This window comes from Eleutherodactylus coqui, chromosome 11, assembly GCF_035609145.1.
Source record: "Eleutherodactylus coqui strain aEleCoq1 chromosome 11, aEleCoq1.hap1, whole genome shotgun sequence".
NCBI lineage: Eukaryota > Metazoa > Chordata > Amphibia > Anura > Eleutherodactylidae > Eleutherodactylus > Eleutherodactylus coqui.
In genome coordinates, this window is record NC_089847.1 from 36,840,162 (window position 1) to 36,868,109 (window position 27,948).

At 45.4% G+C, this 27,948-nt stretch overlaps 1 protein-coding gene across 2 annotated transcripts in view; it reads left to right on the forward strand.

The window, feature by feature from the left end:
• The first annotated feature begins 17,616 nt into the window (after positions 1–17,616).
• Positions 17,617–27,948, forward strand: part of GNAO1 (G protein subunit alpha o1) — a 206,305-nt gene continuing 195,973 nt past the window's right edge. For both annotated transcript variants that reach the window (XM_066583831.1, XM_066583830.1), the window contains exons 1-2: positions 17,617–17,993; positions 18,314–18,356. In XM_066583831.1, the coding sequence (XP_066439928.1) occupies positions 17,876–17,993; positions 18,314–18,356 (161 nt within the window). In that variant the 5' untranslated portion in view covers positions 17,617–17,875. The remainder of the gene's footprint in view (positions 17,994–18,313; positions 18,357–27,948) is intronic.

The following is a 27,948-nucleotide window of genomic DNA, read 5'->3' on the forward strand; positions in this document are numbered from 1 at the left end:
TGTCGAGGGAAACGCAGTGAAAAATCGCCCGTGCACAGGAGGCCTTAGGCAGGTGTGGAAAAAGGCTGCACAGTAAGAATGGTGTGACCGCACTTTGCCTTCAAAACAGCATCAATTCTTCTAGTTACGCTTATACAAAGTCAGGGATTTTGTAGTATTAGAGTCAGGTGTATAATTAACCCCTTAGTGACCAAGCCTGTTTGCGACTTAATGGCCAGGCCAAATTTTGGAAATCTGTTATGTGTCCCTTTAACCTAGAATAAATCCATAAAAGTTTTGCATATCCGAGTGATTGTGACGTTGTTTTTTCTCCACATATTGCACTTCATTTCTGTGGTAAAAATTGATCGATAGAATTTGTGTATATTTAATAAAAGCGCCAAAAATGGGAAAATCTTGAAAAAATTGTCATTTTTTGACATTTTCAACTGTAATATCTCAAATATGTGCAAACATACTGTATAAATTTTTGATGAGACATATATATTTCCATCTGTCTACTTTATTCTGGAAGCACATTGGAAAAAACTTATGTACACATTTAACATTGATTAACATTTTGAGGAAACTTTTGTTTTCCTACACCAAGTCAAGATTGCAAAGGCTCATAGGTATCAGACTGATACCCCCACAAATTAACCTATTTTTAAAAATACACATTTTAGTGTATTCACTGAGGGGTATCATGAGTGTTTTGACCCCACAGTTTTTTTTAGGAATTAATGCAATTTAGAGGAGAAAAAAATAAAATGTGATATTTTTGAAAATATGTAATTTTAAAGACAGGGCCCATAGCATACTGGTAGAGCCCTTGAGTGGCCAAAACAACAAAGAACCCCCACAAATGACCCCATTTTGACAACTAGACCCCTTAACAAATTAATCTAGGGGTGTACTGCGTATTTTGACCCCACAGTTTTTGAATGAACCTAAGAAAAGTGGAAGCAAAAATTACGATTTTCATTTTTTTTGGCAATTGTGTAATTTTAAAAACAGTTTTTTTTGTACAACACACATAGGAATGAAGACTGGCACCCCAAAATGGATACCCCTGTTTGTCCTGTGTTCAGAAACATACCCATTGTGGCCCTAATCTTATGTCCGTATGCACAACGAGGCCCAAACCTAAAGGAGCATTACACTACAACTGTTTAACTTTTACATTGGATAATGGCGATCATGTCTCTGGAGACTGCTCACCACGGCCACTGCTACAGGCTCTCGGCTACCTTTAGTAGCAAGGAGATTGTAAATTTTCTGGGCCCTCCCCAGCTTCTGCACTTGCACCCGCCATTTTGGCAATGGACCCATGCGCCGAAGCTGAGCAAAGGTCTGCGGATAAGGAACCCATCGAGGGACATTGCCAGAGCCCACAGGTAAGTAATTTCACTGCCCCTCACGGTTCGGATCCGTGACGGGAGGTGAAACTTTAGCTTTTTTTTAACTTTCACGTGATCACCGTTATACATTTGACAACGGCAACCACGTCACCAAGAACCGCGTATTACAGCCCCCTGTGAGATCTCCAGGCTCCCTCGGCTAGGTTTTGTAGCCAGGAGCAGGGAGATACAAATTACTCCGACAATCTGCGGCTTTTGCGCATGCGTCTACCACTTTGGCGACTGGCGCGTGCACAGAAGTCATGGTAAGGTCCATAGATAAATCCGGTGGCCTTAGGTATGCAATTTCATCTTCTGTCAAATGAAACATAAACTTTTTTTTAACACATTTTTAAACTTTATAATGATCGCTGTTATTCATTGGATAACAGCGATCATGTGACCGGAACTGCATACAGCGGTCCCCGGTGATATTTTTCTCCTCTCGGCCACACATGCTAGCCGGGAGCAATTTCACGGGGTACAAGTCCTTCTGTGCACGCACCTGCCAAATGACATCACAGGACATCGCGAGGACGGGGGTGAGAATTTTCCAATCTGATCCATGAGGCCAGCTGAATCTTTAACTTTTATTTACTTTTTTTATGCGATCGCCGGTACCTGGTGGATACATGCGATCGTGTGACCAGGGGTCCCCCCATCCACAGCCCACGTGACTTTAATCCCCAGAGCGAGCGTTTTTTTACGGCCCTGAAGATTAAAGCCCACTAAACCAGGATGTAAAAAGATTATGGTGTGATCACCAAAGCGTTACCAAACAGGTGATAATGATCATCATTTTCATATGTAAGTTGAAATACAGTCATTAACTGAAACAACTGTGTAGGAAGCTTCAAACTGGATGAGGAACAGTCAAACAGCTACAAAGGTGAGGTTGTGGAAGACAGTTTCATGTCACAGTTCATATACCATGGCACGAATGTGCACAGCAACAAGACACAAGGTAGTTCTACTGCATCATCAAGGTAAAGATTTCAAAGCAGACCAGGGTTTCAAAATGTGGTGTTCAAGCTCTTTCGAAGAAGCACAAAGAAATCAGCAATGCTGAGGACCATAGATGCAGAGATCGGACAAGAAAATGTAGTTCAGCAGATGAATTACACATCATGCTGACTTATCTTCAAAATTGGAGGATGTCTAGTAATATCATCAGTTCAGAACTGGCAGAAACCAGTGGGACCTGAGTACACCCATCTACTGTTTAGAAAAGTCTGTCAAGGAATGTTCTTCATGGAAAAATTGCAGGCAAAAAGCCACGGCTTCTACATAGTAACAAGGCCAAGTGTCTCAACTATGCATGAAAACAGGAACTGGGGTGCAGAAAAATGGCAGCAGGTGCTCTGGACTGATGAGTCAAAATATGGAATTTTTGGCTGTAATAGAAGGCAGCTTGAAGGACTGGAGAGCAGGACAATAATGAGTGTCTGCAGGCAGCAGTGAAGCAAGGTGGAGAGCAGAACAATAATGAGTGTTCTGCAGGCAGCAGTGAAGCAAGGTGGAGAGCTATACAATAATGAGTGCCTGCAGGCAGCAGTGAAGCAAGGTGGAGAGCGGTACAATAATGAGTGTCTGCAGGCAGCAGTGAACCCTGGTGGAGAGCGGTACAATAATGAGTGTCTGCAGGCAGCAGTGAACCCTGGTGGATGCTCCTTGTAAGTTTGGGGCTGCATTTCAGCAAATGCAGTTGGGGATTTGGTCAGGATTAATGGTGTCCTCGATGCTGAGAAATACCATGAGGAAGGCGTCTGATTGGCTCCAGATTTATTCTACAGCAGGACAACAACCCCAAGCATCCAGCCGATGTCATTAAGAACTAGCTTCTAAAAAAGAAGGAGTTCTGGAAGTGCTGATATGGCCTCCATAGAGCCCTGATCACAACATCTTTGAGTCTGTCTGAGATTACTGAAAAGATAGAAGAATTTGAGCTAGTCTACATCTACAGAAGATCTGTGGTTAGTTCCTCAAGATGTTTGGAACAACCTCCCTACCGAGTTCCTTTAAAAACTGTGTGCAAGTGTACCTAAGAGAATTGCTGCTGTTTATAAGGCAACAAGTAGTTACACCAAATAGTGATTGGATTTACATTTCTCTTTTGTTCTTTCACTTTGAATTTTGTTTACAAAATTAAACTACCGTATATTCCGGCATATAAAACGACCTTTTAACTCCGAAAAATCTGCTCTGCAGTCGGCAGTCATCTTATACGCCAGGTATACAATAAAAAAGTGTCAAAAAAATAAAAGCAGTGCTCATCTTCCACGTCATTCTGCGGCGCTGCTGCAGGCTGTCGCTCCCTCCTCTTCTCCGACAGAGCATTGCTTTCTGGATGCAGGGGTTGAAATCCCCGCCTCCAAAAAGCTAATGTTGTGATTGGCTAACTCATGCGGCGTCAGCCAATCACAGCCATTCAATGGCATCAATGAATGGCTGTGATTGGCTGATGCCGCGTGAGTTAGCCAATCACAGCCATTCAATGATGTCATTGAATGGCTGTGATTGGCTGATGCCGCGTGATTTAGCCAATCACAGCCATTCAATGATGTCATTGAATGGCTGTGATTGGCTGATGCCGCGTGAGTTAGCCAATCACAGCCATTCAATGATGTCATTGAATGGCTGTGATTGGCTGACGCCGCGTGAGTTAGCCAATCACAGCATTAGCTTTCTGGAGGCAGGGATTTAAATCCCCGCATGAAAAGCAATGCTCTGTCGGGGACAAGGAGGGAGCGACCGCCTGCAGCAGTGCCGCAGAACGCCGGCGGAGGTCAGTACTGCTTTTTTTTTTTTAACACCATATTCCGGGCGTATAAGGCGACAGTTGGGGGGTCATTTTATATGCCCAGTCGCCTTATACGCCGGAATATACGGTATTAACACTTCTATTTGTTAAAATGTTCTTACTTTGCAGCATTTTTTATACACCTGTCTAAAACTTCTGCCCAGTCCTGTATTTAAGCAATCTATCATCTAATGTTTAACAGGGAAACACTTTTATGTCAATTATGTAATTCCTAAGATCAATGGGATTCCATCATCTGGAACCCCACTGGCTCTAGGAACAAAGAACTCCCATTGACTATTATTAGTGGATAGGTGCCTTTTAATGCTTCGCTGCTCTGCTATGAGATGGAGAATCATGGGATCAGCTAGTTACATAACTGTAATCAGTCATGAGCACCATTATTATAAAACCATTAAAACACAAGTGTTACTGTTACAAAGTGAAGTGAGTGAGGTGGCTTCCTATCTAATCTACAGTAGTGCCTAATACAGAGGACTTCGCAGTTCTGCTCCTCATAAAGGCTTTCCTATCTCTGTATACCGGATGACAGTTCAGAGGACTCTGTCCATGGTACTGAATGCAGATAAAACCACAATATTGATTCCGATACAATAAGCGCGTGTTACACCCTAAACTGTACAGCCGGCCCTAAGGCTGTAGTTACACAGGTGAGAAACTCAAATAAGTTCCATCCGATGTGATATAGACGGAACTGGCATGGGTTTAAAAAACATTATTTTCAATGGGTTTGCACATATGGGCGATTATTTTCTCGGGATGAGAGTCTGAGATAGAGAAATCACTGCATGTCCTATTTTTTTCATGCGCGTGAAAATCGCCTACCCAGCGACGCTATGTGGTTTTAAAGCCAAAATGCATCGAAATCGCTGAAAAATTGCAGGTTTACAAGTTCGATGTCATTCTGATTTTCTCAGACCAATATCGTGCTCGCCCGTGTAAATACAGCCTAACACAACACTTTATTGCACAACCAGAAATTCCCTAATACACTTTTACTAGCAGAGACTATTGTATTGCTAGAAAAAGTCATTTTTTTCTGGTTAACCCTTAACTCACTTGGTGGGGGTCAAAAAGTACCAAAGTATAGTACCAAAAGATAAGGCTGATTCATGTAAGCTCCAGTTATCAGGTAGAGAAATGTCGGCTTTTTTGTGTAAGTTTATACATTTTGTTTAGATTTTTCTAGACAGATATAGGTAAAGATAAACTTCCCTGGTGCGAGCACCAAGTCGTGACTGACTTCTAAGGTGACGTCACATCATGACGTTTTCTTGGCAGACTGTTTTGCCATTGCCTTCCCCAGTCATCTTTACCCACCATCTTTATCTTTGGGATGGAAGGCTGAGTCAACCTTGAGCCGGCTACCTGAACCAAGCGGGAAAAGATAGATATAAGTATTGTTAAAGGTGGTTTCACACCAGTGTTGGGGATTCTGGCTTTCCTTCCCCATTCGGGGAGCAGAGAAGGGTAATCCCTGTAGCTGAATGGCTCTGTCTCTGGACAGAACCGAACAGCACCGGACAGACCCACTGACTACAATGGGGTCGCTCCGCTTTGCAACATGCAGCACTTTTTCTTCCGGTATTTTGAGCCATGACAAAATAGGCGGGCGGGAGCCATGGCGGGAGGTTCAGACGCAGATGTGCAACCGGCCTTATTTGGTGTAACCAATGTATACGCTATTTGATTATTTAGTGTTAAGATATTAGACCCCAAGTGCAATGCCTAAAAAAACTTTAGAAAATGTGATGTTCTGATTTTGAGACCGTTGTTGATTATGATTTCCTAACATATTAGAATTGTTATTTATGGAGAATGCAGGCATTTACTGAAAATAAGAATGTCCCGGAGAGCTGATAGGTCCCTATTGTTTTAAAGGGGGATTTCACCTTTAAGCATCTTATGCCACGAATGAGCAGGAGGTGACCATGCTATGACAAGGCACACCCGGTGGTTATAAGGGCTTGATAAATCAGGCCCACTGAATGTAAAACGACTGGAGGTAGTCTAATTATTCAGGTAAATAAAGGTAAAAGCAGACATGAACCTTATACAATATATCAGGTATAGAAAAGAGGATATACTCACCATAGGGCAGGTGTTTTAAAGGGTTATTCCAGGCATTGACTGCTGGTGACTTATCCTCAGGATAGGTCATTGATAGTTGATCGGTGGGGATGCACCACTCAGGATCGGCACTGATCAGATGATCCTCCAGTCTGCTGTTAGTGGAGGAGGGGCGGACATAGTCATCAGTGGTCCGGGTTGGAAGTGTAGTAGATGGCTTCACTCACATTGATATCAATAGGAGCAATGTCTTCTATTACACTTCTGGCTTCTCACTGCAATCAGAGCCAGAAGTGTATTAAAAGGCATCACTTCCATTGACTTTAATGGGAGTGAAGGCGCCTATTATACTTTCAGCACTGATCACTGATGTCTGGCCCTACTACAATGACAGCGGGCCAAATGATCAGCTGATTATCAGGGATTCTAAGCCGCGGATCCCTGCTGATCAATTATTGATACCTTATTCTAACGATAGGGCATCAATAGTAAGTGCTCAGAATACCTTTAAAGGGCTCAGTCAGATGAGCGTGTGTTTTGCGCGAGCCTAATGCACGGTTCAAAAAGAACCAATGGATTCTTATAGAAGCGTTTATATGCGAGGAATTAGTGGCGCAAAGCACCGCGCATCTAAAAAAGATAGAACATTTTCTATCTTTGGTGCGGGTTTTGCAGGAGTTTCCGTTGAATCCTATGGGAGGAGGAGTTAATGGAAACTCCTGCACTGGCAACAGATTCCCCGCTGCTTACAGCAGGGCATTTAAAAGGTGCTTCTGGCCGTCCCGCTGTTAAATCCTGTTAGTACCCGCGGGGATGAGGGGACTCCCCGAGGGTTCCGTCAATGATTGAATGGTTGTGATTGGTCCCTCTGCTCAGCCAATCAGAGGCAGCGCTTGCAGGAGGCAGCGATTTTTCAATCCCCGGCCGGAAGAAATGAAGAACAGTACTAGGTAGGGAACAAGCGCCGGAGCCAGACAGCGCTTTTAGGTGATGTTTTTTTTAAATTGTTTTTTTTCATGCAGCTAGGGCTTATTTTTGGGGTAGGGCTTGTATTTCAAGCGCTTCCCGAAAATCCCTGCAGGGGTTGCCTTCATCCCATTGCTGTCAATGGAGCAGCAGCAGTGCCTGTCCAATCGAAAGCAATGGTAGATGATCACAGCTGTGACAGCTGTGGCAGGGGATTCTTTTGTCCCCGTGGGGAGTCCTATCATCACTGAACACTGTGACAGTGCTGTCACAGTGTTCAGTGATGAGGGGACCTTCATGGAGCAGCTGTGCTTCTCCATGCAAAACTGCTCCAGTAAACGGGCAAAGTCTCATGCGCTGCGCAAATGAAACTTTGCCTGTTTCCTCATTTTCAACGAATGCAAGCAGCGCATTTTTTTCGTGCACATATGCGCGTTAAGAACACGCTCGTCTGACCTTGTAACAACACTTTAAACGTGTGAAAATACCACCCATGTCACACATTTCTATGCTATGATTAAAAATAGTTGTGTATGAAACGCAGAAGTTCTGTTGCCTTGCAACGTTATTCTAGATAAGAAATAAAGTTTTGGGGATTTCAGTTCTCATATGCCGGACCATTCATGTTTTATACTAGAAGTAGAGATGAGCGAGTATACTCGCTAAGGCACATTACTTGAGCGAGTAGTGCCTTAGTCGAGTATCTCTCCGCTCGTCTCTAAAGATTCGGGGGCCGGCGGGGGAGAGCGGGGAGGAATGGAGGGGAGATCTCTCACTCCCACTCCCCCCCCCCCCCCCCCCCCGCTCCCCGCCACAACTCGCCTGTCACCCGCGCTGGCCCCCAAATCTTTAGAGACGAGCGGGGAGACACTCGGGTAAGGCACTACTCGCTCAAGTAATGTGCCTTAGCGAGTATACTCGCTCATCTCTAATCATAAGCATAACTATAACATAAAGGAGGCAGCAATCACCTTTGTTAAAAGGTCTGTATAGAGGTCTATGGAATATACTAATACACTACTATACTGTACCTCTATTAACTGTATTGGCATGAGCAACGGCAATTTGATTTTCCGTAACAGTGACAAACTGTAACGGTGCATGCATAGCAACAACCGAACACGACACGGGGGACCAAAGGGCCAATAAAAGATTAATAACTTTATAATTCATCATTAAAAAGTACATATAAATAAATTAAAAACCACGTCTACACATAAAAAGAAGAAAAAGAGCGTCCAACCTGGTGAAAATAATGTATAAAGAATCGGGGCTCGTCTCTGGCAGAGAAATTGCCAGTGTAAGGGCTCCTGCACACCTGCGTTTTTTTAACACTGCGATATCGTTGTGTTTTTTTCACGCGATTGTCATTGGGACTTTCTAATATTAAAAACGCATCGCAAGTTTGTGCTTTTTTTGCGATGTGTTTTTAACATAAGAAAGTCCCATTGACAATCGCGTGAAAAAAACGCAAGTGGGTAAGAGCCCTAAAAGGGCCTCTACCCACTGGTTTTCTTTTTTTCTGTGTGCAGACTCAAGTTTTTATTACTTTATATGTACATTTTTAATGATCAATTAGTTTTCTTAACTTTTTAAAAGTTTTACATTGCATACTTTTTGCTGCGGTAGTGTATTGCATGAGATAGGCAACTGCTCATCATGTTCCCGGGGATAATTTAAAGGAGTAATCCTATGTGGAAAACTCTTTCCCTAAGCGAGGACCTAATGGAGCGAAGAAGCGGCAGTGGCCGCTGCAGGATAAATGTGGTAGTTTGTGGCATCCATTCACATAAATGAGTGCAAGAAGCTCTCTTTTGTGGTGGTTACCCACTGTTGCTAATAAGGAAAAACCCCGAGCATGTGACCCTTCTATGAGGCCTATGCGCTTCTAGGTTATGTGCAGACATTATGGATATTTTCTAAATCCACATTAAAATCTGTAAAGAAATCTGCTCGTCTTTACTCATTGCATTGCAAGTAATCAAATCTGAGGTGGAAATACACGGCATTTCCGTGACGGGGCGCGATGTGGATTTGAGTGAGTTAAAGGGCTTGTACCAGAATTTCAAGTTACCCCCTATTCCCAGGAGCAAGGTAACGTCCTATGGCGTTAAGTACCACGTGGCCATGATGTACCCTTATGTCCTGTGGCGTTGAGTACCATGTGGCCATGACGTAACCTTATGTCCTGTGGCGTTGAGTACCACGTGGCCATGACGTAACCTTATGTCCTGTGGCGTTGAGTACCATGTGGCCATGACGTAACCTTATGTCCTGTGGCGTTGAGTACCACGTGGCCATGACGTAACCTTATGTCCTGTGGCGTTGAGTACCACGTGGCCATGACGTAACCTTATGTCCTGTGGCGTTGAGTACCACGTGGCCATGACGTAACCTTATGTCCTGTGGCGTTGACTACCACGTGGCCATGACGTAACCTTATGTCCTGTGGCGTTGAGTACCACGTGGCCATGACGTAACCTTGTGTCCTGTGGCGTTGACTACCACGTGGCCATGATGTAACCTTATGTCCTGTGGCGTTGAGAGGTTAAGAGAGGCATAGGGGTGAGGGACGAGAACATTATCCTCCCACTATATAAGGCACTTGTCAGGCCTCACATAGAATAATGCATACAGTTCTGGTCACCGGTGCTCAGGAAGGATGTTACAGTGCTGGAGGGGGTTCAAAGAAGGGCAACTAAACTAATACATGGAATGACGGGACTGGAATACCCAGAGAGGCATCAAAATTGGGATTATTTACCCTGGAAAAAAGATGATCAAATAACCATGTATAAATACATGAGGGGACAATACAAGGATCTCTCCCAGGATCTGTTTATAAACAGGACTGCAACGGTACCGAGAGGGCATCCACTACGTCTAGAGGAAAGCAGGTTTCATCAACAACATAGAAGGGGGTTCTTTACTGTAAGAGCAGTGAGACTGTGGAACTCTCTGCCTGAGGATGTGGTGATGGCAAAATCGATAGAACATATCAAGAGGGAACTAGATGTCTTTCTAGAGCGCTACGATATTACAGGATATAGACATTAAGTAATCAGAAGGGTTGTTGATCCGGGGATCGTCTGACTGCCGGACTTGGAGTCCGGAAGAAAGCTTCTCTGAAGAATGATGATCCAGGGATTATTCTGTCATTATGGATTTGGGAAGGACTTCCCCCCCCCAGGAAGAGTAAATTGGCTTTTGTCTCATAGTTTTTTTTGCCTTGCTCTGGATCAACATGTGGGGGTGGAAACAGGCTGAACAAGATTGGACACTGTCCTTTTCGGCCTAACATACTATGTTACTATGTATGATATGACACTAACTGATGAACACGGATGGGTCACAGCAGGGATCACATGGTGACGGTACACCCTGAGAGGTCCTGGAGTATCTTCTGAATGGATTAATGTTCATGTGGGGCATTTCGTGCAACAGCACCTTTTTTGAAATGTATAAATGAGCTTCCTAAAATTTGACTTTGTGCCCTATTGGAAACAAATTTTTGGCTGACTCATCTGACTAGAAGGAGGGGAACATCCGCAGTTTCACAGTAGCAGTAAAGCAGGTGAGAGTTAAACAAATCGCATCCATAAACTACAGAAAACCTTTGCAGGAAATTCTCGCAGAAACTGTCCTGTGGTGCGGATAGAAAACCCAGAGCGTGTCAATTTATACTGCAGGTTTCATGGTGGATTTCGCCATCTGCAATAATACAGGCTGTCCTTACTTGTCGCGTACTGGTTTCACTTGTTGCGTACTGTCTTCTCTTGTTGCGTACTGGTTTCACTTGTTGCGCACTGATTTCTCTTGTCGCGTACTGGTTTCTCTTGTTGTGTACTGGTTACTCTTGTTGCTTACTGGTTTCTCTTGTTGTGTACTGGTTTCTCTTGTTGCGTACTGGTTTCTCTTGTCGCGTACTGTCTTCTCTTGTCGCGTACTGGTTTCTCTTGTCGCGTACTGTCTTCTCTTGTCGCGTACTGTCTTCTCTTGTCGCGCACTGTCTTCTCTTGTCGCGTACTGGTTTCTCTTGTCGCGTACTGGTTTCTCTTGTCGCGTACTGGTTTCTCTTGTCGCGTACTGGTTTCTCTTGTCGTGTACTGGTTTCACTTGTTGCGTACTGGTTTCTCTTGTTGCGTACTATTTTCACCTGTTGCGCACTGGTTTCTCTTGTTGCGCGCTGGTTTCTCTTGTTGCGTACTGGTTTCGCTTGTTGCGCACTGTCTTCTCTTGTTGCGTACTGGTTTCTCTTGTTGCGCACTGTCTTCTCTTGTTGCGTACTGGTTTCTCTTGTTGCGCACTGTCTTCTTTTGTCGCGTACTGGTTTCTCTTGTCGCGTACTGTCTTCTCTTGTCGCGTACTGTCTTCTCTTGTCGCGTACTGTCTTCTCTTGTCGCGTACTGTCTTCTCTTGTCGCGTACTGTCTTCTCTTGTCGCGCACTGGTTTCTCTTGTTGTGTACTGGTTTCTCTTGTTGCGCACTGGTTTCTCTTGTTGTGTACTGGTTTCTCTTGTTGCGTACTATTTTCACTTGTTGCGTACTGGTTTCTCTTGTTGCGTACTGTCTTCTCTTGTCGCGTACTGTCTTCTCTTGTCGCGCACTGTCTTCTCTTGTCGCGCACTGTCTTCTCTTGTCGCGTACTGGTTTCTCTTGTCGCGTACTGGTTTCTCTTGTCGCGTACTGGTTTCTCTTGTCGCGTACTGGTTTCTCTTGTCGTGTACTGGTTTCTCTTGTTGCGTACTGGTTTCTCTTGTTGCGTACTATTTTCACCTGTTGCGCACTGGTTTCTCTTGTTGCGCGCTGGTTTCGCTTGTTGCGCACTGTCTTCTCTTGTTGCGTACTGGTTTCTCTTGTTGCGCACTGTCTTCTTTTGTCGCGTACTGGTTTCTCTTGTCGCGTACTGTCTTCTCTTGTCGCGTACTGTCTTCTCTTGTCGCGTACTGTCTTCTCTTGTCGCGCACTGGTTTCTCTTGTTGTGTACTGGTTTCTCTTGTTGCGCACTGGTTTCTCTTGTTGTGTACTGGTTTCTCTTGTTGCGTACTATTTTCACTTGTTGCGTACTGGTTTCTCTTGTTGCGTACTGTCTTCTCTTGTTGCGTACTGTCTTCTCTTGTCGCGTACTGTCTTCTCTTGTTGCGTACTGTCTTCTCTTGTTGCGTACTGGTTTCTCTTGTTGCGTACTGGTTTCTCTTGTTGCGCACTGGTTTCTCTTGTTGCGTACTATTTTCACTTGTTGCGTACTGGTTTCTCTTGTTGCATACTGGTTTCTCTTGTTGCATACTGGTTTCTCTTGTTGCATACTGGTTTCTCTTGTTGCCTACTGGTTTCTCTTGTTGCCTACTGGTTTCTCTTGTTGCCTACTGGTTTCTCTTGTTGCCTACTGGTTTCTCTTGTTGCCTACTGGTTACTCTTGTTGCGCACTGGTTACTCTTGTTGCGCACTGGTTTCTCTTGTTGCGCACTGGTTTCTCTTGTTGCGTACTGGTTTCTCTTGTTGCGTACTATTTTCACTTGTTGCGTACTGGTTTCTCTTGTTGCGTACTGGTTTCTCTTGTTGCGCACTGGTTTCTCTTGTTGCGCACTAGTTTCTCTTGTTGTGTACTGGTTTCTCTTGTTGCATACTGGTTTCTCTTGTTGCATACTGGTTTCTCTTGTTGCCTACTGGTTTCTCTTGTTGCCTACTGGTTTCTCTTGTTGCCTACTGGTTTCTCTTGTTGCCTACTGGTTTCTCTTGTTGCCTACTGGTTTCTCTTGTTGCCTACTGGTTTCTCTTGTTGCCTACTGGTTACTCTTGTTGCTTACTGGTTTCTCTTGTTGTGTACTGGTTACTCTTGTTGCTTACTGGTTTCTCTTGTTGTGTACTGGTTTCTCTTGTTGCGTACTGGTTTCTCTTGTTGCGTACTGGTTTCTCTTGTTGCGTACTATTTTCACTTGTTGCGTACTGGTTTCTCTTGTTGCGTACTGGTTTCTCTTGTTGCGCACTGGTTTCTCTTGTTGCGCACTGGTTTCTCTTGTTGCGCACTGGTTTCTCTTGTTGTGTACTGTTTTCTCTTGTTGTGTACTGGTTTCTCTTGTTGCGTACTATTTTCACTTGTTGCGTACTGGTTTCTCTTGTTGCCCACTGGTTTCTCTTGTTGCCTACTGGTTTCTCTTGTTGCCTACTGGTTTCTCTTGTTGCCTACTGGTTTCTCTTGTTGCCTACTGGTTACTCTTGTTGCTTACTGGTTTCTCTTGTTGTGTACTGGTTACTCTTGTTGCTTACTGGTTTCTCTTGTTGTGTACTGGTTTCTCTTGTTGCGCACTGGTTTCTCTTGTTGCGTACTGGTTTCTCTTGTTGCGTACTATTTTCACTTGTTGCGTACTGGTTTCTCTTGTTGCGTACTGGTTTCTCTTGTTGCGCACTGGTTTCTCTTGTTGCGCACTGGTTTCTCTTGTTGCGCACTGGTTTCTCTTGTTGTGTACTGGTTTCTCTTGTTGTGTACTGGTTTCTCTTGTTGTGTACTGGTTTCTCTTGTTGTGTACTGGTTTCTCTTGTTGCGTACTATTTTCACTTGTTGCATACTGGTTTCTCTTGTTGCGCACTGGTTTCTCTTGTTGCGCACTGGTTTCTCTTGTTGCGCACTGGTTTCTCTTGTTGCGCACTGGTTTCTCTTGTTGCGCACTGGTTTCTCTTGTTGCGCACTGGTTTCTCTTGTTGCGCACTGGTTTCTCTTGTTGTGTACTGGTTTCTCTTGTTGCGCACTGGTTTCTCTTGTTGTGTACTGGTTTCTCTTGTTGCGTACTATTTTCACTTGTTGCGCACTGGTTTCTCTTGTTGCGTACTGGTTTCTCTTGTTGCGCACTGGTTTCTCTTGTTGCGCACTGGTTTCTCTTGTTGCGCACTGGTTTCTCTTGTTGTGTACTGGTTTCTCTTGTTGTGTACTGGTTTCTCTTGTTGCGTACTATTTTCACTTGTTGCATACTGGTTTCTCTTGTTGCTTACTGGTTTCTCTTGTTGCGCACTGGTTTCTCTTGTTGCGCACTGGTTTCTCTTGTTGCGCACTGGTTTCTCTTGTTGTGTACTGGTTTCTCTTGTTGCGCACTGGTTTCTCTTGTTGTGTACTGGTTTCTCTTGTTGCGTACTATTTTCACTTGTTGCGCACTGGTTTCTCTTGTTGCGCAGTGGTTTCTCTTGTTGCGCACTGGTTTCTCTTGTTGCGCACTGGTTTCTCTTGTTGCGTACTATTTTCACTTGTTGCATACTGGTTTCTCTTGTTGCTTACTGGTTTCACTTGTTGCGTACTGGTTTCTCTTGTTGCGCACTGGCTTCTCTTGTTGCGCACTGGTTTCTCTTGTTGCGCACTGGTTTCTCTTGTTGCGTACTGGTTTCTCTTGTTGCGCACTGGTTTCACTTGTTGCGTACTGGTTTCTCTTGTTGCTTACTGGTTTCACGTGTTGCGTACTGGTTTCACGTGTTGCGTACTGGTTTCACGTGTTGCGTACTGGTTTCACGTGTTGCGTACTGGTTTCACGTGTTGCGTACTGGTTTCACGTGTTGCGTACTGGTTTCAGTTGTTGCGCACCAGTTTCAGAATCCACACTGAAATGCAACAACACAATACCGTACAGTTAGCGAATGTCATATTAACAAACCCCATTCTCTCACATCGGAAAAAAATCCACAGCAGATACTCGGCGTGCCGCGCATTTTCCATTCCATGGCACTTCCTATATTTGCAGAAACGCTGCAGACTTTTACTGTGATGCAGTGAATGAAATCTGCAGCTAAATTTTGCATCAAGAGCGCAAACCTCCCCCGCATGGAGCACGGGATTTGGGTTTGGAAATTTAGTCCAGATTGATAGTGTCATTAAGCTGTATGTAAAGTAGACTGAGGGCTTCTCCCCGCCAGCGGTTTGTTTATCGCTGCGTGTTTTTAAAATGGGACTTTCTAATGTTAAAATCGCACAAAAATCGCAAAAGCACAAACTTGCGATTTTTGTGCAATGCGATTTTAACATTAGAAAGTCCCATTGAAAAAAATGCAGCGATATCACAGCGCTAAAAAACAAACACTAGTGGGTAAAAGCCCTGGGGGTACGTTTACACGGGGCGGAAATCCTGCGGGATGTTCGCAGCGAAATTCTGCAGCAAATTCCACAGCATTTCCGCATCCAAAACAGAGTCAACATCAGCATTGTTGGCGTGGATTTTGACTTGAAATCAACTGCGTCCCCGCAGCTGGTGTCAGGATACACTGCGCTCACATCTGAAGTCTGCCAGCACTTCCTTCATCTGGTACCCGGCGACCTCCAGTGAGCGCCGCTGGCCAGGTGAAGCGGAAGTGACCAGCGGTGCCGCGCTCAGTAGAGGCCACTGGGTAGAGGGTAAAGGAAGTGCTTATGCTATGCGGGCAACAGATCGCAGCATGTTCTATGTTGTGTGTGCCCCTGCTGATTTTGTGCGTAAGCAGGCAGCGAATACGCAGCTTTCAGGCATCTCCTGCATATTTATGCCCAACCATTGATTTCGGTGCACACTTCACACCAAGATAAGAAGGCGCGTGAAAGATACGATAAGGTGAACGAACCCAATCAATGGGCCTTATTCACTGCGGATTACGTGCACAGCGGCTTCCTCACACCACCGGATTTAGCGCATGGAAGATATAGACGCGCATCGTGCAGAGAAGAGAACCCATCGATGTCAATGGAGTCACTCTAATAATCGTGTCTCGCGGGCGGAAAAATGATTGCTGCTCTATTTTCCAGTGTATTTGTACACCATGGGCCCCATAGACGTCTATGGGAGGTGCGCAGATACGCAGTATGACCGCACATGCTCAGTATGCTGCACAATTCTGTGGAAAAAAAGAAAACCGTCTAGACATCATTAGGCTAAAAAGCCTTTTAATCCACGGAAGGGATGCGTGGCGCGTGCGGGTGACCTGGCGCTGCGTGAGCGAAAAGTACAGGACTATACGCAGATATGCGCAAATCTACCTCATCAACCTCAATTACTGCGCAGGTCCGTTGCGCTGAGGCGAGTGTATCTGTGCGTATACTCGTCTGAAGCTGCCCTGATATATATGCGCATAATACGCCACGCATGAAAGAGCCCTTAGGACTCATTCGCACGACGGTACGTGCGCAGCGTATTCCACGTGCAATGTTTGTGTAATACGCAGTGAATGGATTCCATGTATTTCAATGGGTTCGTTCGTCGGACGTATCGATGTGCGGCTGCGCTCGCTGTTACGGAGCGTAGTTGTGCACTCGGCGCCGTGCATATTTTCGCCCCTCCCATAGACTTCTATGGGACGTTTGCTGCATGAATGAGGCTAATGTCACACAGGCGAGCGTGATATTGGGACGTGAAACTCGGGCCGATATTTCGCTTGCCGACGTGCAATTTTCCCGCAGATGTAAAGCATTTTTGCGTCAGAAACGCCTTGCGTCACTTCGTAGCAGTAGCGATCCTCCGCCGCGGCTTTTAGTCACGTTGGAGAATCACGGAATGTTTCCCATTGTTGTCAGTGAGGTACCTGGCATCGCACTCGCGGGCACCGCATAGGCCATACGATGCTGCGCCATTCCCAATGAAGACAGCGGGCGATACGTTCCGAGGGAACGCCCAAAGATAGGCCGTGCGCCATTTTTCCCGCACTGTTGAATAAAATAAATACATTTTTAAAATAAATCGCTCGTGTGTGACCCTGTTCAAAAGAATGCGGTTCGTATGCGCTGTGCCTCTTGCAACACGCAAATCTTGCGCAATTTTCTAAGGTGTGCGAAAGCGGATGAAGATTTAAGCTGCTTTAGTATCCAGCGTATTTGCGCACCAAGGACCCCATAGAAGTCTATAGAAGCGCAAATACGCACTCAAATGCTCAACGCACTGCGCAATTCTGGGAAAAAAGACACATCCCGACCTCATAAGACTAGACGGGTGCGTCGCACGTGGGAACTGGCTCTGCGTGCGCAAAACGTATGCCGCTACACACAAACGTGCGCAAATCTACCTTATTGACTGCGCAAATACATTGCGCTGCGGCAAGCATATATTCACGCTCGTGTGGAGCCGCACGTAAGGCTTCTTCAGACGACCGTATTTGCGTGCGACGGCCCCACGCGAAAATATTAATGTCAACGAACCCATTAAAACCAATGGCTTCTATCCCCTGCGTCCGCCTGGGGGCGCCCTATTGGACTTGCTGCGTTTTGTCACGCCTGTAGCACACGTATGAAAAAACCGCGCCCGTCTGAACGGTACAGCGCCGCCGGCTTCTCCTTTCATCCCTCCCAGCATCCCCTCACGTGACGCGGGCTGGAGCGGTGGGCGTGGCCTCCCGTGGCTCCTGCGCGCTCCCGCCCTCTCCTGTGTCTGGCCGCTCCCGCGGACACGCGCCTTGTGACGTCAGAGCGGCAGCGGAGAGACAGAGCCGGGAGATAGCGGGAGGGATACACCGGACGGACCGACGGACAGAGAGATAACGGCGCCGTACGTAGCGGGATAGTCTCCCTGCCGCCGCCGCTGCTCCAAGGAACACTGACCCACCTCCTCCCGTCTCACTCATCATCCGCCGGGGGAAAAAAAAAAGGTACTCGGGACTCCTCCGCCCCGCTCCCGCCGGACCCGGGACCCCCCGAGCAGTCATGGGCTGCACCCTGAGCGCGGAGGAGAGAGCTGCGCTGGAGAGAAGCAAACAGATCGAGAAGAACCTGAAGGAGGACGGGATCAGCGCGGCCAAGGATGTCAAGCTGCTGCTGCTGGGTGAGCGCGACCCTCCTGTGCTGTGTGCGACCCCCGGCATGTGTGCTACATACATGTGCATGCCTGTCAACCTGCGATCCGGCCAGCCTGGATCCATAGCTGCAGATCTGACAGTGTACCCCCAGACAGATAGACTCCCCCCATTCTCTGCAAGCCCGGCTGCTGCCTGCTGATGCATCTGTGTGCAGCAGCGCCTGCATGCAATCATCTGTGTGCAGCAGCGCCTGCATGCAATCATCTGTGTGCAGCAGTCCTTGCATGCAATCAGCTGGCTGCCAGAGCTATTCATCCTCATAGAAAGTCTTTTTTTTCCTCTCCAGGGGCCGGGGAATCTGGGAAGAGCACCATTGTGAAGCAGATGAAGTAAGTGGCCTCCTCCTCCCTCCCCCCTCTCTAATGCTGTGCGAGCCGCCATGTTTGCCTGGCCCTGTGCACTGATTGCAGGGAGCTGTTCACAGCTTGTAGTGCTGAACCCAGTAATGCAGATGTCAAGTGATGATGATGATGGTGGTTGAACTTCTCTGATGTACTTTTATCTTTTTGCAACGTATCATTTGCCACTCTGTGACTCCTTTCTATGTCCTCAGTGATTTCTGTGCTACAATGTAGCTGATGAAATGATTCCTCCTCCCAGGGATTTCCAAGCAGTCTCCATCATTGATCCCGTGGGTGCCCAGCAGGGGGAGACAGTGCAGGGTGTGGATGCTTTGGAGTTCTAGTTTTATGGGTTGATCATCCTAAATAAATAATGCCTCCATGGTTACAGTCTGGGATGTGGAGGTTATGTGGCCTATATATTCATCTGTAGGCGAGATGGTGGAGCAGCTGCAGTGCCATCACTCATCTGCCCGGTTACTGCATGCACGTTGGCATCTAACAGTTATACATGGCTAGCAGCACGCCTGTTACAGCTGTATCTGCTCTATGTAGACCATACACCACTGTATGTGACCACTGCAAAGGACAGATCCTGCCTGCTGGTGTCCTACATGATGGGGCTCTATAGTATTAGCAGCTATGGGTGGGCGATCTGTATGCTGTGTATAGACACGAGTATACAGATATACATGTGCTTTGTAAGTGCATTGCAATCTAGCCCCCTAATTGCATTGTCATCTAGCCCCCAAATAGATGTCCATGTAGCCCCCGAATTGCATTCTAGCCCCCATATGCATTTCCATCTAGCTCCGCCCCCCAAGTGCATTGCACACCCAGCCCCCTAAGTGCATTGCAATATAGCTCCCCCATATGCATTTCCATCCAGCCCCCTTAGTGTACTGCAATCTAGCCTCCCAAATACATTCCATCCAGCCCCCTAATTACATTGCATTCTACCCCCCCCTTAATACATTTCCATCTAGCCCCCCAGGTGCATTGCACATCCAGCCCCCCAGATGCATTTCCATCCAGCCCCCTAATTGCATTGCAATCTACCCCCCCCCCATATGCATTTCCATCCAGCCCCCTTAGTGTACTGCAATCTAGCCTCCTAAATACATTCCATCCAGCCCCCTAATTACATTGCATTCTACCCCCCCCCTTAATACATTTCCATCTAGCCCCCCAGGTGCATTGCACATCCAGCCCCCCAGATGCATTTCCATCCAGCCCCCTAATTGCATTGCAATCTACCCCCCCCCATATGCATTTCCATCCAGCCCCCTTAGTGTACTGCAATCTAGCCTCCCAAATACATTTCCATCCAGCCCCCTAATTACATTGCATTCTACCCCCCCCCCCCCCCTAATACATTTCCATCTAGCCCCCCAGGTGCATTGCACACCCAGCCCCCCCTCCTCCTCCCCCGTGAATTGCAATCTCGCCCGCCCCAGTGCATGTATGTTTGCACTATGCTGATCTCTCTCCGCTCTGTGTTGCTGGCTGGGTTGACAGCTGAGCCGCTAAATCCCAGTAATTTGATGGCCTTATTAAAGATGGCTGCCCTATATGTCGCTCCATCCCTTCTCCTGCGCTCGTGTAGCAGGCATGGGATAATCCCGGTGCTGCAGGGATGATTGCACGGAGTGGGGGAGCCGGGAAGCGACGGTCTGATGATGTGATCACGCCCGATCTGCAACCCTCTCTATGAAGGTGTGCTGGCCGGTACACGGATGCCGGGTGTTTGCGCTGTCCTGCCGTTGCCGTCTTCCCCCGTTCCCACGCTCCGTGCTGAAGCGGTTCAGGAGGTGGACAGCGCCCAACAGGGATTCCGAAGTGTTGTGGGCGGGGCGGAGCGCTCGGCTGCGCTCGTGCATTTACGACAGACGCTTCGGGAGCAGCTGCTGCACTTCGGCTATTTCCGGCTACGATCGGAAAGACTCGGCACTGTAGCCCTGTCACTGTTGTACCCGGTAATTGTCGCATCTGGCACAGCATTTTTGGCAATTGTCGGACGTTTCTGCTGAGATGATTCTCTGATGAGCTGGGGTTCATAGAGATTTTTTTTTGCCTGTTTTTATTGTGATTATGTATATTTTTGCTGTTTCTTTATTAATTGGATGATTATTCAGTCGTTTGCATTGGATTTTTTTAGGGCTCTTTCTTTGCACTAAGCTAATTGGTGGGCGGAGGGATTTATTAATGCCCAACTTACGGATCCCCCCCAAATTTTTTTTATGGAAATAACGCCTATTATTTTGAATGGTAATGTTCACACATGCAATTTTTTAAAATGAGACAAATGTTCAGAGCATAAAATAATGGCGGCACGTCCTATTTTTTTGGTGAGATTTTTTTTTTTTTTTTTAAGAAAATTGGACATTCAAATCTGTGGGTGCGATTAATAAAGCGGACTGCACTTGTTTGATGCGATTGCAAAGTTTTTATCACACATAACTATGGCAACCATTAAAAAAAAAAAAAAAGAAAAAAAAAGTTCCATGCAGAACCACTAATTGTATTATTTGGTCTATCATGTGTTTTTTTTTTTCCTAAAAAAAATTTAGTTATGCACATAAAAATCAGATGCAAACTGGATGAAAATCACAGAAATGCTAAAAAGTCACCTGAAAAATTGGTCCCAATTTTTCACGTTTGGAAAAAAAAAAAGTGTGAATAAACCAGTCGGGTTCCTTCTCACGAGTGTAAGCGTGTTTGTTTGCACCTTAGCGCTGCGGTTTTTCTGTTGAACGAACAATGCATTTTTGGGCGCGTATTGGCTTTTCCCATCCGCAGGGCACATTCATTTACGTGCGGCAAACAAGACCCACTGCTTGAAATGGCTGCTGTGTTCCAGATGTGCTCGTTTCCCAGCGGAATTGCGCAGTGGTTCACATTTTTCTTTGCGTATTACGTGCGCTTTTGTGCAGCTCCCATTAGTTTCTTTAGTGCTCAAATGTGCAGAAAAGCCGAGCATGCTGCGTTTTTTTCCCCCTCTTTTATAACCAAAATGCACGTGGAAAATTTAAGGAAATGGGATCAAACCCATTAAAATTGACGGGTTCTATCCTCTGGGTATCGGATTGTAAAATTTACGCGCACAAATCCGCCCGTGTGAAGGAGTCTGTAGGCTGTGTTTACACGCAAGATTTCTGAGCTTTGTGATAATGGCGGCAAAATCTCATGTGAACACAAACCTCTATCCTCAGGGAGGGTATTTAGGCTTTCTGTCTCTTGCAGCGATTCTTTGGGATAGGAAAATCGTTGCACACCCCATTATTTTTATTTTTTTTGGGGGGGGGGTAATATTGCCCTTTATTATCGCTGAGAGAAAAAATTGCATCGCGCTCACATGCAGGTGCAGCTTCAATGTGAACGCGATGCAATTTACATGTCTAGGAGCACCATAGCCGTCAAAATTTCTCAGGCGGGGCGGAGGCGCAGGGGAGAGTGAGAGATCTCTCTCTCTTCCTCCCGATCCCCCCGCGGCCTCCCGGAATCTTCAGGGACGAGCCAGCAGTTACTTGAAAAAGGCGATGCTCTCTCGAGTAAATCACCTTACCGAGTATGCTCGCTCATCTCTAGTATGAACCCATTGAAATCAATGGGTTCTATTTTCTGCTTATCGCGCGCGCAAATTTTTTGTGTGGAAATAGGTTTGTGTGAATCCGGCCGTACCGCAAGGTCATCATAAAGTGCAAATGCTGCAATATTGGATATTGTCGTAGAAGTCATACAATAAAATCACCTGAACCTTCCATAAATATCCTATATTCATCCCCTCCCGCGTGGTGGTGGTATTCGCGCGCACTTGCAGTTTACCTAATATGTCATTGTTTTTTATTGTCATATTGTTCATGGAGTGGGTATTATTAACCCTTAAGGATGCCTTTTTACTAATTCGATTTTTGTTCTTTCCTCCCCACTTTCAACTTTTTTATGTTTCATTGCCGTAGATGTCTGAGGGATGTTTTTGGCGGGACGAGTCGTCCTTTTTAATGGGACGATTTCACATACCATATAATGGACTCAAAAAATTGTTCAGTAAAAAGGAAAAGAAAAACATAAATTTTGCCTGCTTTAGGGGGGCATGTATTGTCTTTATGGCATTCATACTGCAGCCAAATGATAAAAACGTTATTCTATAAATCAGTATGATCACGACAGTACCCAATTTTAGGGTTTTTTTTGCTAAAGGCCCAATGTACTGGTGGATTTCATATGCGAAATCCGTGTGGGGCACCCGCAAATCAAGCCACCAATGGACGTCCGCACTGGTATTAAAGCATGCGGATTTGTCTTGACGACCTTCTTGGTCCAGAAAACAAACCGCGGCATACTTCATTTTTGTGCAGTTCCCACATTAATGGCTTCCATTGAAGTCAATGGAAGCCGTATGATCCGCGGGAAAGCAGGAGATTAAAAAAACAAACAAACTGTACTGCGCATGTCTGATGGCGCACCGTGTGGACTATCTGCAGTACAGATAACCTGGAAGTGGAGAGGTCGGTGGGGCCGCCGCCTGCCCGTACAGGCACATAGGGCCCTTGGCCGCAGACAGGGTGGGACTCCGCTGCGGGCTCCGACACGCCCATGGGCACGAGGCCTTACTATTTAGAAACCCTTTTTTCTTTCCGTTAATGGTGCTACGTAAGGGCTTTTATTTATTTATTTTTTCGTGATGGTCTTTGGTCTCTATTGTTACCATTCTGGTACACACACATTTTTGATTGCCTTTTATCGAATTTCTTTTCTTACAGAATGACCAAAAAAAAGTGTAGTTCTGGCAGCCTGCATTTACTGTTTTTCTCACGGCGTTCACCATTTGTGATAAAGAGTTATTTTCATAGATCAGACTTTTATGGACGCAGCGATTTCAAATATGTCTTTTTTTGTTTGTTTTGATTTCTCTATTTTAATAAAGTATGGCATTTTTTAATTTTAATATCCTTTTATTTATTTTTAATTAAAAAGGCAAACATGTTAAAAAATTTTTTTTACTTCCCTAAGGGGACTTGAACTCGCAATCTGATGCAATACCGTAGCATTGTGTTATACTGTATTCTGACAGGCAAGATAAGTATTTGCACATTGCAGCTCTGGAGGCCTTCAAAAGGTCCTGTGCTGCCATGGTAACTGAATGGTACCCCGTAATCTCATCGCGAGGGGGCTGATCGGCGCATTTTAAGGTTTAACAGCCATTGGTTTGCATTTGTTGGTTTTTGGCTTATTACTTCTTTTTACGCATTGATCCTATGTATGACCAAAGTACGGGGTTTTATATTCTTCTTCAGTGTGTATAGTCCAGCCCTATTTCCTTTTGCCTGGTGGTTTAGTACTGTGTGCTGATGGATCTCTTATGGATTGGGAGAGTCGTCTTCTTGGGTTTGGTGTATATAGTGCATACATATTCACAGCGCTGTACACGAGTGACATTTGTGGGCCCACATGCCATATCTGGTAATGAGCACATGTGATGGATATCCAGTATGTCCCTCTTCTTGGCTAATGTACAACTCTGTGACTATGTGGGGGAATTGGCTATTCTTCCATCTTTGATAGGACTGGTTGTCACCGGTGAATTCTCCTGCAATACCTCTGGCATGGGTAGTTGGGGGAACATGATCACTATACATGATCTTGGCAATATGGCCGCATAACGGCTGCTTCGGGGCTGACGCTGTTTTGTTTTGGGGGGGGGTTGGACTCCTGCAAGCATTATTTTTATTGCTGTAATGTATATAAAACCACTGTGCGAATAGTCCTGGTATATCCTACGCTGTGTTTCCTGATATTCTGATCATATTCTTTTCCATATGACTCTCAGGCCAATTTCACACAGGTGAGTGCGTGAAAATTGGCAAAAACGCCTCCCATCACTACAGGAAAGAAGCGATCCTGGAAGCCGTGCCGGAAGATCGGCAAGTGTTTCCCATTGTTTTCAATGGGAAACCTCACGTCGCACTCGCGTGTACATCACACAGCGTGCAATGTTTACTCAGACCCCATTGAAAACAATGGGCGAGGCATTCCAAGGGAACGCCCAAAGATAGGACGCGCCTCAAATTTTTTCATGCAATGTGGAAAAAAACCCCACTTCTTTATATGACCCCATTCAAAAGAATGGGTTTTCATATTTGTGCGTCTCGCAACGCACAAATCTCCCACGATTCTTTCAGCCACGTGAAATCCGCCTTAGGGTAGTGGAAATTCTGTGGATTTTCTGCAAAAACATTCCCAGCATTTCTGCATAAGAAACAGTAAAAATCTGCACCGTCATATTTTAATTTCAGCAGCTTCAGCGCTCCGCCTCATCGCGCAATTCTTTGCACTGTCAGTGCATCCCCTTATCCGGCACCATCTAGTGAGTGCAGAACCGCTGGTCAGGTGATGCAGAAGTGGGATCCCCTTGACCAGCCGCACTGCTCTCACTAGAGGCCACCGGGTGAAGGGATGCGCTGACAATGAGGAGGAGCGCTGTACCTGCTGAAATCAAATCCCGATGCTGCGGATTTTGACTTGTTTCTTTAGTGTAAATGCTCTGGACATGAGGCCTTAGTCTGATCCCATGCAGATTCACAAGAGCTGGATACACAACAATTGGATAAGTTCAGTCAAGAATATTTGCAAAGTTGCTTCATTTTTTTAACACATTGACTGCTATGCGAATTGTATTTAACTTATGCTAGTTTTGCACCTGGGGCCTCGAGGAGAATATACCCAATTTCCCCCCAAAATTAACACAGGGTCTTATATTAATTTTTGCTCCAAAAGCTTTTACTTTTTTACATGTATAGCTGTCTGGATACGATTATATTGACTTTTTCTTATTGGCTGTCACTAGGACTTATTTTTGGAGTTGGGCATATATTTCAGGCATCCTCAAAAACCCTAAAAATCATGCTGCATCCTCAAAAATCCTGAAAAATCATGCTAGGGCTTATTTTCGGGGTAGGTCTTATTTTCAGGGAAACAGGGTAAACCTTCTTTTGACTTTGGGGGCTGCATGGTACGCAGGCAACTCGCACTACCATGGGGTAACATTCATGTTACCAGATGGGTGGTGCCTGAGCAACATTGATTACGTATTTTGCCTTGAACTTTTGCCTGACGGCTCTTCGAACAAAATGAATAGTATGCGGCAGCGTGAGGTTGTTGCACATACTTAGAGGTTGTCCTCAAGGTCCACCCCAGATACAACGAAATACTTGAATGACAAAAGACTCAATTCTCAGAAACACATTCGATAAGTATTTTGAGTCACCTGCAACTAATGTGGCTTGCAGTGTGAGAACTGATTGTAGCGCCATGTGAGCTGCATATAACTCACACACAGGTAACAAGAAAAAACTGCTCGGGGGAGGAGCGGGGGGAGAGAAAGATCTCTCTCACTCTATCCCTCGCTACCCCCTACTATACCCCCCCCCCCCCCCCCCGAGCACGCTCGGACAAGAATGCAGATACTCGAAAAGAGCGAGGCTCGCTCGAGTAACTGACTTATCCGAGCCTGCTCGCTCATCTCTACTCATGATGTTGATAAGTTTAAATTCCTTTTCCAAGAACTCTTACTTTGATGGATATCCATATAGGCATCTCTAAGAGAAAACGGATCCGTGTAGACTTATCCCAAAATGGGGAAGAATTGGCATTTAGGGCCATAATTGTGCAAAGTTTGAGCGCTTTGGGGCATATTTACTAATACTCTCTAAAAGTTCAACAGTCTTAAAATGTGCCACATTGATCACAGCTGGATGGGGAATCGATTGAAGTTCAAGACTGTCTAGTCGAAGTTTATACCAACTATTAGATGTCTTAGTTTACTGCAAAAATTAAGCCAAAATGTTGGCAGAATCGTTAAGACAAGTCGGAAAAAGCGTCTGAAAGTATCTAAAAGCACAAAACAAATGTGTGCGGCGCATGTAAGACCGTTTTTTATAGTGTATGTTGAATAGTAAGTCCCCCCCTACGTGTTCACCCCTCCAAAAACTTTTGTGGCTTTTTAAGTTGGACCGGCGCAAACCGTGAGATTGCTGTTACTTCTATTCTCATAACTTGTTGAAATTCATGAAATAGACGGGAACCGACACCCCTCCCCATTTGCTGGGTGTGCGAGCTGCAGTGGTCCAGGGTAATTGGGGAGGTGCTGCTTCTCTGGGGTATCTCATTACTCCTTTCACTCCGCTCTCACTGGATGGGGTTTGCATGTAATTATTCATCCATTTTTAAGCCTCAAATAGGAAATGTGAAAAGCAATTTTCTGTCTGTCCGGCTTGCAGGTGCCATGTAATGCACGGAGGCCTGCTAGCCGCCCTCTTCAGTATTAATAGAGGGGTTGATCTAAAGCCTGGTCTGCTTGCAGCCTGCTATGCCTTGTAAATATAATGGACATGCATTCTTCCTCTGGAGAATAATGCTTAATGGTCTAGAGAAGAACAAATGGAGGGATGTGGTTCAGCGGTGCTCCTAAAGGGAACGTGTCATCAGGAAATGATGACGCATAATAAAACTCAGGATTTCATATCCGCATATTTTTTTTTCATTAATTTTTGGTAATCTAGAATATATTTTTAATTTTCAATGTCAGTCTTTATTAAAAATCCTAATATCTTGCTTTTTTCACACTGACACTAAGCTTAATAATAGTCTGATACTTTCTGTTCTATAGAAAATACTTTTCAGCAGTCTTCTCTTTATTATCACTGGCAGGATTACCATGACAGGTAACACCTCTATATAGATAACACAGGATCCATCATCCTTAAATGGTGGTCACAGCTCACCTCCTCCTACTTTGTACACGGTGAATTCTGCACATGTCACAGATAATATCTATAATGCCTCTATATAGATAATACAGGATCCATCATTCATAATAGGTGGTGTTCACAGCTCACCTCCTCCTCTGCACATGTCACAGATCATATCTGTAACGCTTTTATATGAATAACACAGGATCCATCGTTCATAATAGGTGGTGGTCACAGCTCACCTCCTCCTCCTCTGCACATGTCACAGAGCATATCCATAACACACTCCCATAGCAGTCAGTGGGCCCCTTCCTGTCCATTGTGTCAATGGCCCATGATGCTGCTGTAAAGCTTACACTAACCTACTGAAAGTAACTGGACAACTGAGCAAGAATCAAAACTAGTATTTATTTACATGTTAATACTTCCTTGCTTTATCCTTTTGGCCCTAATGATGTTGGATACTCTCCGTGACATACAATACTTTCTACTAAAGCTTGATCCACTTTAGCCGGTATTTCTCTCCATTCATCCTGCAGGCATCTGCTGAGTTCTCTCATTGAAGATGGTTGCTATTCATATTTCCTGACCCAATGTTCCAGTTTGTCCCAAAGATGTTCAGTCGGGTTCAGGTTGGGACTCTGTGCGGCCGGTCCAATCGTGGGACATCAATGTTCTCAAACCAATGTAAAACAGTGTTGGATTTGTGACAAGGCACGTTGTCTTGTTGGAAGTATTGTCGGCAGCACATTATTGTCTAGAACGTCAGGGTACATACCCATGTTCGTGGTACAACCAATAGAACGAGACCATCATGCCACGTAAAACAT